Consider the following 11,354-nt stretch of genomic DNA (forward strand, 5'->3'; position numbering starts at 1 on the left):
TTTTCTATCTTAGTAAACTGCTATTTTCAGGTTTTCGTCAATTTAAAAGTAGTTTTGTACGTGGCCAAAATAACTGAAAGTACCTTGACTGAGCTCCGACAAAACGCGTGATGATCTTGAGCATGCGCATATTGGATTTAAAAGTCGTTCCAGCGCTCTTAAATCGACCTCAAGGTCCCTGGTAATCACCCTATACCGCACTGTTTTACCTTTGCAGTAAAGTACCAAGAAAATATATACCCCGGGAAGCTTGTGCCTTACTTATTGTAACCAACATAATCAACGAAAAGGAAGACAAGTTTCCATTTCTATTTATCTTCCTTTTATTACGCGAAAAGTTCTGCGAACTGATCAAACAATTGAAAGGATGAAATTTTAGTCGTCACGCGCGTGGGGCAAAGAAAAATGTCCCAGTCCCTGACGGGGACTTGGGATGCATGCTAAGTTACTATGTAAACGTACACGTTGAAAGTAAATGCTATGAATACTATGTGAAAAAAAAAGTAACCCAGGCCCTTGGTTATCAGGCCATCGCTGCAGATATCAAAATAGTGCTCATTTGTTTTCGCCAGTGCCGCTAATTTTAAATGACGTGATGCGGTTTTCTTTTAAGAAAGCAAAGCAAAACGGCTCTTTATTTCCCGTATTGTTAATCAAGAGCTATATAACCAGTTTGAATCACAATTAGCGTTAACAGGTGTTTACAGGTAGTTCCCCATCTCACTATTAAACAATTTTTCGCTCAGTAACTTACATTCTAATAACCGTCTACTGAAAAGATCGACTTCAAAATCCGTACACGACGAGGAGAATCTGCCATTGCAGTAATTGTTTCGACCGAAGACTCGAAAAAACATTCGATGGTGGCGACAAAGCAAGGATCACAAATTTTTTGATGCAACCGCAGCTGGTCAACATGAGTAAACCCAAGACGTTTTAGTATTAAAGGTCATGATTAGAGCGTCAAATATTCAGTGATGGAAGTCTGCGACCGACATAAAGTTTCGTGAGATCTTTATTTAACTTCTGCCTGGGAAATCAACGCGTGTGTTTTGGGTGCAACACTTCATGACCGCGTTGTAGGCAAGGCCGTTATTTTGCGTTGTAACTTGAATTAATGAACATCAACGACGATAAACTCTTCAGCGAGTGGAGGAAACCCCCTGTGCAACTGGTGCATGCTGCGACAGATTGAACTTTGCTGACCGAGTGGAACTTGATTAAGAAAAGCGGGCCGTAACAAATCTTACATACTTGATTTGGTTGTCACGCAGATACTGAATGCCAAACAGTCTTGCAAAGAAATTAACTTGCAAGAGACGTTTCCCTTGGATATTAAAATCAAAAGCATTTCCAATTTTAAAAGAAGTCGTTTATCCGGCTCGCAAGGCCATCCCTTCACAACGCGGACGTTTCCTCTGCACAGTATGCCGCTATCCGGTATTGTTATAATTATAGGAATCTTACTGGGTATCACTACACTAATAGGTATTCTCGGCAATATTTCCGTGTGTCTCGTGGTGTTTTGGAATCGATCCATGAGGAATCAGCTCCATCTGTTTTTGGTGAACCTAGCAATCGCCGATGTTGGGATGTCGGCCTCTTGCATGCCCTTTGCCGTCGCTACTGTTTTGTTCCATGAAAAGGTATGTTTAACGAATTTAGCCCGACTAGTTGCTGTAAAGTTCATGGATAATTCAAAGTGTATGCCAGACAATTTCAGGCGGAAAATAACAAATTTGCCAGGAGTTACCATACATCTCAGCTGCATTACGTTTTGATTCAAATGGTAAAAGTTAGGCGCGATTAGGGCCATTGTAAGCATAAATTGCTTATCTTGCCCAGGCTGAACACACGCAATGAAGTGTAGACTTCCTTGAAGGTAAAGCAATAAGCAGCATTGCGTCTACAAGTAACTAGAGGCAAGAGACTAATTTATACGCTACAATTTGTCGGTCCGAAGTCACTTAAATTCGATCAGAAAATGTGCGCATGGATGAAAATCTGCCCGAGGCCGAGTTTTAACAATCTGTTGCCATGTAACGGTCAATTCCAAGCAGGGCTAATCTTCATCAAATTAAACAGCTAGAGGCTTCTGGCCGACAAATCTTGGCGTGTAAACTCTAATTGGATAATTGACTGGCACGTTCACATTTCTTCGTGAGTAGTCTATGAGCAACCTGCTTTGCTGCAAAGAAAAGCAGTATGTATAAATTAGCAAGTTCGGGTTAGCCTGCTAATCAGAGCGATAAGAAAAGTTTGTAAATTGGCCAATGATATATACTTTTTTCTTTTTCAGACTATTGGTAAAGCCTTCTGTTATTTCAATGGTTTCATTAACACGCTCTTTGCTATGGCCAGTGTGCTTACCATCTGCTCTCTGTGTGTTTACCAGTATGTGTCTGTCGTCCTGCCAATGAACAAATCCCTAACCAACTTCCGGTGCCTCATTATGGTGCTTTGCGCATGGGTTATTTCGATCTTCTTTGCCACCGGGCCCGCGATACACTGGGGCCGCTATGAATTTACCTCCAACATCTTCAACTGCGAGTATTACCACACCACGGACAAAGCAGAGATTTCCTACAACATTTCTATGATGTTTTGCGGGTATTTACTTCCTTGTACCTTCATGATTTTTACTTACATCAGCATTTTGCGAGCGCTGCACAAGCATCAAGCGCGCATGGCAGTGACGTCATCGATATCACCGGCGCCGGTCGCGGGCGCGCCCGTTACCTTGGAAACGAAGTTGTGCATGACAATGTCGGTTGTGGTCTTAACGTTTCTAGTATGTAGGACTCCATTTTTCGTATTTTTGGTCCTAACAACCAACGATTTAGGACATTCGCCCGATTTTCTCGGGCAGTTGTCTTTCTGGGCAATTTATCTACATAGTGCATGCGATCCGTTTATTTACGCCTTCAAACACGCGGAATATCAAGAAACTTTGAAAGATATAGTAAAAACATTTAGGTTGGCAATCGTGGCTACCTTTTGCTGCTGCGTTGCTAAAGGCAATAGCGAGGAAACGACGAAGGAAAAAAGATAACAGCGTCAAATAGAACTCCGGTAAATGATTCCGCTGAAATGGACACTCTCGAGACTTCGCGACGGTAAATTCCGGCGCCCCGACAAGCCGGACCTTGTGTTGCCTAGTTCCTTGGCCCCTACATTTCGCCGCGCGCGGTCAATCCGTGTTGCGTCACGTGGTCTGATCGTCTCTGTACGTCACCGAATTCAATCAACTGTGAAGGCCTGAGAGAAAGCCACATAGGAATTCCAACCCGGTGCACGAGAATTCCTTTAGAGTATAGGCAGTATGCGAAAACTCAAGTTGTGACATAATCACACATTTTATTTCAACGAGCCTCAATGTTTCTAGAAGAGTCTCTGTTTAAGCGGCCGCAGCCACCTTCATGCCGTACCAAGGAGTGATTTTGTATTGTCCTATACTCCAATAAATGGCTGGCGAGGATATGGTTTGGTTTTTGTCACCCAGCTGGACCCGATGAAAGGAAAGCTCAAGCTTATTACCTTAAGTAAAGAGTATTTACACATTGGTCTCATACTGCGATCAAAATAACGCACCGATACCATTTTAAACATTTTTACATGTTTGCATTTATGAAGTAAAAAAACACTTTCCGTTTTGCTATCGAATTTTTGTTTAAATCTAATAGCTTTCTATCACTTGAAATGCCGTTCTCTTTCTGGCAAAGATACCAGCCTACGCTCTCGACTCGCTCCGCTGGCCTGAAAACCTAATCGGGAGCCTGTTCGCAGGCTCCTACATCTATTCTTTTGTAGATAGTGAGTACGGCCGTTTCTTTGAGCTTTCGAGGTGTCTGTGAAGAGTATTAAGATAAAATATTGAACGAGTGGCAGATTTATACTAAGACAATTAAATTATCCGCTCTCGATTTCTATGCGTGATAGAAAACTCGAGCTGGTATTCTTATTGTTTAAAAGAAACACGATTTTTAACGTACCAGTCATCTCGGGTATTTTGTCGGGCAGCTTTTTCTAAATGCACTGGCTTGAAAGCAGACTTTGTTGTCATGGGCGCGTGTTTTGCCTTTGCGAGCTTCTTTGATTTTTACTCTGACGCTCATTCTGTGGGTAAGCTTTTCTTTTGAATTCTGTCTAGAGCACGTGAGTTGCTGCTGGTATTTGAACTCGAAAAAGAAATACAACTTTCAACCAAACCCAATGCTAGCTCCTCTATGGCAACATCTATTAAACGGTAACCATCTAATTGGAAGCTGAATGCCTCATTTCTAGGGAGTAGGGTTGGGGTGTGGTGGTCGCGGCCCCTCACAGATTTGTTTTATCAGTTTAATCTGAGATAATCGAAGTTGGATTCTGCTTTAAACGGAATCCGCCTGGTTCATGTTGTTACGAACTACAAAAATACTAAGCGAAACCCGTTGAAGTAGTCTAGAATCTTGGGTATTCCGGCAAAGCGAACTTTATACTTACACCTGGTGCATTCAAGCCGAACTCGAAAAAACAAGCTGGATTCTAATAGGAAGTCTTAGGTGTAGTTTGGAAAGCTGTCCATTCGACCAGGACTATTTCGGTATTAGTGGCGTGCACCGATCCCTATTCGGAAGAAGTCGGGCCCGGCCGAATATTAAGTGGAATAAAGTTCGCTTATTCATCACTACATGTTTTCTGTTTCCATACTTGCAGCTTTAAACGGGAATGCAAAAGAAGTTTGAAATGTTTTGATTTTGCCGTCAACAAATTCAAGAGATTTTTAAAGTACGCGTTTTGCTAAGGAAACAATTACGGTTTTGAAAAAACCGTTACTCGCGCGTCTCGTGTATAGAAAACGCGCAGTTATGTAAATGTTGTCCAAGTTGAGGGAAAGAGGTAAAGCTATTTCAGTCCCAAAGAGAGAGGATGGAAAGCAATGTTTCGCCATGGTGCTGAATTGAACTTTTCCTTCAATTTGGACTACGCTGCAAACGTCTACGATGCAAGATGAAGAAACGTTTAGATAAAGAAATTGCGTGTTTGGTCTGCGATGGCTGTTAGGATGGTCGATGAAACGACAAACAGGCAAGTAAGTGTGTTTAATGTCTTTATTTTCTTTCTTGTTTCCATTTGTTTCCTTACGATAAGTTTCTGGTACACTATGAAATATATTACGCCATTATAATTTCAAACAATTGCTCTCGAAATTCTCCATCTTTAGCTAAATTTTTAACACCGATTATTTTTTAATCTGCGATCAGGCGGTTCTTTTTCGGTAATCAGTTTTAGAATGAAACATTTTTTTTATTTTTCAAGCTTTTCGCGCTTAAAATAATAACGACTACACTTAAACTACTCAACTCCATCAGTATGTGTCTTTTATTGTAGAATTTACTTGTTTCCAAGCTTAACCTAATTCCTTTACAGTATTACATTGCGCATCCCTACTGGGCACGATTTTCGCGTCATTAGCGCGCGCACATGAGCGCGTGCGTGTGCAAAACGTAAGATATTTCCCTCAAACTAAACTCGATAGAGAAATAAATGCTCATTTTCTCTTAAACGAGCACAGTGACCCCCACTTTTTATTTCATAATTTCAATGAGAACAATATACTCGATAACTGAGAAAAAAATTAGCAGAAATCTATTGCTAAAACCAGCGCGCGGGTCAAAGTTACTCGAGGTGCGCGCGCTCTGACGTTACAAACGTGTGCAACCATGACGACGAAAAAGAACAGTTTATAAACAATCGAATCGCTCAGTTGTTGTGTAAAGGTTTCTCTTCGTGAGCGCACAGAGTATCCAATTTGGCTTTGCGGAAAAGATTTGTTTTGGGAATTTTTGAATCAGGAAGATAGCTGAATTATTTTAGCTACGAACTCTAAAGGAAAATAACGAGACTACAGTAACGGTGTAAAAACATCGATATTGAGCATAAACTGCGACGTCTAAACCAAGTAAGTGAAACTTGTCGATGTTGTATGGGATAGTAATATAATTAAGTGATTATGTGAAGCTACTGCTTTTCTTTTTCGAACCAAAAATATAGACATTACCGATCATTTTGGATTTGTGTTTGACGAAAACTCGACCAAAAACACACATGCTTATAGTGAAAACACATGATTATAGAGTTGTTATCGTTTTCGAAAAGCTCCGTTTTCGATATGCCGTTCTGTTCACACTGAGACGCAAAGCCGGCTTTACAATGGTCTTCAAATTTCCTCCGGTTTGAAGAGCGTTCTCGAAAAGCTCCGTTTTCGTGAAGGATTAGTGTGGAGAGCGGTAGGGCTAACAGTAGAAATAAAGCTTAAGATCTATCTTAAAGGAGCTCAGTCACGGTGTGCGCATTTTGAAAAGTTTAGCCTAAATTTTTCAAATTCGTCGTTTGTAATCCGTGTCAATCTTCGCAATCTTTGACCATCCTTGTTCCTTTATGGTTTATTATTATCTCTTTGATGTTTTTCTATTTTAGTAAACTATTATTTTCAGGTTTCCTTCCATTTGAAGGAGATTTTGTATGTGGCCCCAAAAAAGACAAAACACCGTGACTGAGCTCCTTTAAACATGATTTATTGGAAATGTATTTTCTCGATCCATCTTGATTCGCATTTTCACCCGTATTTCATTCAGTCATGTGGGCCGACTCGTTTGTCATCGACAACGAGCCTTCAGAGCTGTCGCAAGTAAATTACACATCTTCATATCAGCTCTTCGGGAGTCCTGGCGAGCATGCGCAACAGCCGCACAACTACGCCACTGACCAGTACATGCAACAACCATCCGGCGGTCATCTGTTTGCACCTCAGCCTCAGTTTCCATACGAGGCTTGGAGTGATTCAAACGGCAACCAAATGAAGTCTTCATTTGGGGCCGCCTCTGATGACACAGTATTGTGGGATCAGGCACCCAGCGATGAGCAGGCATTTTGTACGGCGCAGCCACAATACACGGATCCAAACCCTGAGGTAAGACAATAAATCAAAATTTTAATGAAACAAAGTGCACTATCAACGTTTAACAGTCTCTCTACCTCAAGGAACGACATCAGCTGCAACAATTTACTTAATAAACCTAGTTGTGTTGAATTGAGTACTTTTAACAGATCTATATTTCACTAATGTACCTACTTCTATTGCTGCTAGTTGTAAGCTAACTGGTGTCGTCTTAAAATAACGAAAGCTTCTAAAAACCCATGATCTTCGATACCCCCTATATATCGAAAATGAACTCGGTGACATCCCAACATCCTTAATATGATTAAAGCGGCCCAACGTTTTAAAAGCAAACATAAAATAACAATGGGGGAAACTTGGAGTGCCAGTATCAGCTGACTATAAGGTATCTAAGTCAAGAATCAATTATGATTTCTCCAGCTACACTTTGGTTGCTTATTATGGCATTTGAACATTGTCACCGTTTCAATAGTGTTTCATAATTAAGTCACTTATAGGCAAAATGTCCCACATTAGATTCTTAATCAGTTTAACTTTTTATGTTGTGACGCTAGTGAACATTTTAGCTAATCAATACGGTATATCAAGCTTGAACCTTCTTTCTTGTTCCATTTAACACAGGGAAAAAGCGTGGTTGTTGCCAAAATTCAGAGTTTAACTTCAGAAAACGTAACTCTAGACGAGGAAATTGAGGAACAAAAACGAAGAAACAGCTTGCTCATGAAACGGATTTCAGACGCCAGGGCCCAGCTGAGCTCGATGCAACAAAGCACGGCGAATCTCTACAATGAATGGTACGCCCTGGATGAAACATCGGAGAAATTCTCCAAACCGCTTAGTCAAGAAATTAAGAAGTTAAACGATATCGTCAGCAAGAAGCGAGCGGAGATCGTGGAGATCAAAGCTGACGCCGAGATGGTTCCATCCCTGAGAGAAGAGAAAGATCGAGTTGCCGCTGAAATATCGCGACTTCGCGAAGATTTGGTTGACGCTGAAATAGACGTGGACAATCTAACGACGAAATTTCAGTATGAACTTGGGATCATGATTTTGTTTCCTTTTTGGAAATTGGAAGAGGAGTTGGACAAAGTCCTCAGCGAGCAAGATTCTACCATTGACGAAGGCAGTGAAGAACATAGTGAAGATTATAACGATGATAACGAGGAAGAAATGGTACGTGGCTTGATCAAAACACAAATTCTCTTCACTGGTTTTGTGCCTTCTAACTACTTGAGGCAATGTAACTGTTTAGATACCATAGAGGCGCGGTGGCATAATCATGGTTAGCCCGTTAAAATCCGGATCGAGCGATCAGGGTCGGTAGAGGCTTGGTCCCCGTGTTCTTGCGCAAGACGCTTTACTCTCGCATTGCCCTCTTCACCAAGGTGTATAAATAGGTACCAGCGAATTTAATGTAAGGAGTAACCCCTCCATTGGCTAGCATCCCTATGGGGGTGCGGGTAAAAATAATTCTAGTTGCTTCATGTAACGAAAATCGGAAATAAGCATGGACCCTTTCAAAATGTAGTCTTTTTTCTTCACCGCTAATGAAAAAAACAAAACTTTTCCCTGTTTCCTTTTCCAGTCTACATCAGGATCAGAAGAAAGCTTGGTGGAAGACTCTGGTGAGAACCGAAAGGAAAACTTTGAAGAGAATTTCGAAGAAAGGTCTGCAGACGGTCGGAAAGACAACTTATCCGAAGAATTCTCGAGAACCTCAGAAAAAGCCTCGTTCAACGATAGTGTACAATCAGTGGATAATCGTGGCTCTGTCAATGGCAAATCTGTACCAAGTGTATCTGCTTCAATTTGCTCCAGTTCCCTATCTGCCGAAGATTCTGGCGTGAAAACTGGTTGCGAATTAGATGACGTCACTATAGACGAGCCATTTGCCCAAAATGCCGCACCAAAGAAACAGAAAAAGAAGGTGCGCACTTTTAGTTTGTTATGAATTAACTGTGTGGTCATAGAACTGACTGAATTTGCGATACACATTTTTGTTTTCGTTCCATAAATCGCTGTTGAGGCTCAAGGAAGCTAAGTCATGTCCGATCTTGAAAACGTCACTTTGATCTTGGATACACTTTCAGCAATTTTTCAAATCGAAAGTAACATACCGTATGGCATTATACTGAGATAAAATAACCATGCATCTGGAGTAGCTGGCTATAAAGCTTTTGGCTCTCCGCACGCATTCCGTGCCTATGATTTCAGAAATATATGGCTATGTAGTTTGCGATCTTGCCCTTCTGAGCCGTGACGACAACAGATCTGAACATAGACGTCACTACACAACAGATGTCTAGCACCCTTTTCCCTCTATCTCGCTTCGTTTGACGAGACGATGGAGAACCATAAAGGTCATGAAGTACTCTAAGTGCGAGCTTGACACAAATTTTAATTCCCAGACATTCCTATAAAATACGAAAAAAGCGATTTTCAAAACATTTAACCATAAAAAAAAAGCTGCGATAAAATATTTTTTAGCAACTTTTAAGAAGATCATGTTCAAAACTTAAACGACGACCTTCCGATGTTTAGCTAACGTCATTATCAAGTCAAAAAGGAGAGCTGATAAAAAAAAACTGTATAAACTGTAATTGTAAAACCAAGAAAACTGCCCTCGAAAAAATTATTTATTTATTCTGCAAAACTTCTTAATACCATCTTAGACACCTTAGCCAACCATAGTGTAAGCAGTCTTAAATTAATTGTGCTATCGATCCTATTCGAAAATGGTTGCAAATTAAGAATTCTCTTGTATGCATTTAAATTAGTCTCACTAACCCCGTTTAGAAGTAAAAGTTCTCTTGAATTAGCAACTTAAAAACGAAGCTAGCCAGGCTAATTTTGATATTAACAAAAGAATTTATAATTTGCAGTCATTCAGTGACCTCATTTTTGATCTATTCTCTCTTTTTACTTTTTCCCAGATCAGCAAAGCCACTCGTTTCAGTCGAAGGTTACGGTGCTTGTGGTGTATACCACGAAAAAACAAGGATGAATAAACTTTAATAGTCTTGCTGCTTAATAGCATTGTTACGTTGATTTATGCTAGTGGAAATAACCGCTATTTTGTTTTAGTTTGTTTTCAAAGCATATGAATTTTATTTGAGATTCACGTCATTTGGAGGGACTTACTTTTGTTAACATGACGACATTCCTGGTTAAATGAAATAAATACATCAGTAATTGTTTATCTCAGTGTCACCGATTTATTTTTGTGTTTGTTTGCTAATATACTCAAGCGCCACGACACGCGTGTTAAAGAAAAGCGTGTTAACGGTGCGCGAGTGTCACGTAGGGAGCGTATGCACAAGACGTCATGGCAGCCATATTGGTGCGCCCATGTAGGTGTACCAAACCAATCCTGTGGGAGTTCAACTTTTTTCTTATGTAAACACTTTCTTCTATTCCAATAAATTTGCATGGCTGTTGGACACGTGAGTAAATACGCTACATAGACTGTTTCAAACACGGGATGGGGTTGAGAGAATTTGAAAGTTTGCAATGTGAGCGGCAGGCGAGGGCTTATGAAGTACTCTCTTGAATGTTTGCACCACCTAAATTAACACAAAGTCGCCATTTTTTTCCTTTTATTTATAACATGAAAACGCGTGACTTTAGTACTGTGTTTACATTGCTTCAAGCCTTGTGAAAAAGCTATTTGACCAATCAGAGCTAGTGTTATATAACCAAATTATTTTTTAATAAGCATTGATACTGTAATAAATATTCACTTAGGACTAGTTCAAAAGAGAACAGCTCTTCCCGGTTGTTATCAATCGCTGAACAATTAATTCTGAGCCCGATGCTTTAACTACTTTTTACGTCAATTTTTGCTTGAATTCTTACCACGAGTGATTGCACTCATACCCAAAAATTTTGCCGCTTTTCGAAAGTCAATATCTCCTTCAAATTTACAAGCAAGATAGATTAAAGCGGTCGCTAGTTACAATGTACCATGTTTAAAAAAGCTCTTTAATAAATCTTTTTGAAGAAATTCGTATCTAGCATGATACATTCTCTACACAAAATTGTATGCAAATAAGGCCGGTCTCAGTATGTCAATAGTGATGTTAAGACTCAACGATATTGAAGACTGTTTTTCATAATCGTATAGCCTGCGACAGCATCCGGTTTTTTTTGCCTGGGGGAGGGGGGTACTCCCTTAAATGGGCTAAATAGGTATGCGCGGCCATAAAGGGTATGGTTTTTCAGCTGTTTTGGTCATGAACGGGGTATCGATTTTAGCTGATTTGGCCATTTTGGTCATAAATAGGGCATGTATTTCGCACTCTAGCCTTGAAAACAGGGTTTTGATTTAAGGGTCAGGTCATAAATAGGGTTTCGAATTTTTGGCCAGATCATAAATAGGGTAGGGAATATTACAGATTTTGGTCATAAATAGGGT

The 11,354-nt window shown here is 40.3% G+C and overlaps 2 protein-coding genes across 2 annotated transcripts; both read left to right on the forward strand.

Annotated features, from left to right (window-relative positions):
* Positions 1–721: 721 nt before the first annotated feature.
* Positions 722–3,948, forward strand: LOC110053191 (rhodopsin-like). Its single transcript, XM_020759400.2, has 2 exons — positions 722–1,646; positions 2,300–3,948. Exons 1-2 carry the CDS (start codon positions 1,428–1,430, stop codon positions 3,050–3,052), a joined length of 972 nt encoding a protein of 323 aa, XP_020615059.2. The 5' UTR covers positions 722–1,427; the 3' UTR covers positions 3,053–3,948.
* Positions 3,949–6,568: 2,620 nt separating this feature from the next.
* On the forward strand, positions 6,569–10,139 carry LOC149114878 (uncharacterized). Its single transcript, XM_089285607.1, has 5 exons — positions 6,569–6,952; positions 7,529–8,222; positions 8,338–8,354; positions 8,469–8,867; positions 9,874–10,139. The coding sequence occupies exons 1-5, from the start codon at positions 6,620–6,622 to the stop codon at positions 9,946–9,948; spliced, it is 1,518 nt and encodes a 505-aa protein (XP_089141733.1). The 5' UTR covers positions 6,569–6,619; the 3' UTR covers positions 9,949–10,139.
* Positions 10,140–11,354: the final 1,215 nt, after the last annotated feature.

The sequence above is a fragment of the Orbicella faveolata genome, unplaced genomic scaffold (genome assembly GCF_042242905.1).
Source record: "Orbicella faveolata isolate gen_17 unplaced genomic scaffold, um_ofav_v1 contig_13, whole genome shotgun sequence".
NCBI lineage: Eukaryota > Metazoa > Cnidaria > Anthozoa > Scleractinia > Merulinidae > Orbicella > Orbicella faveolata.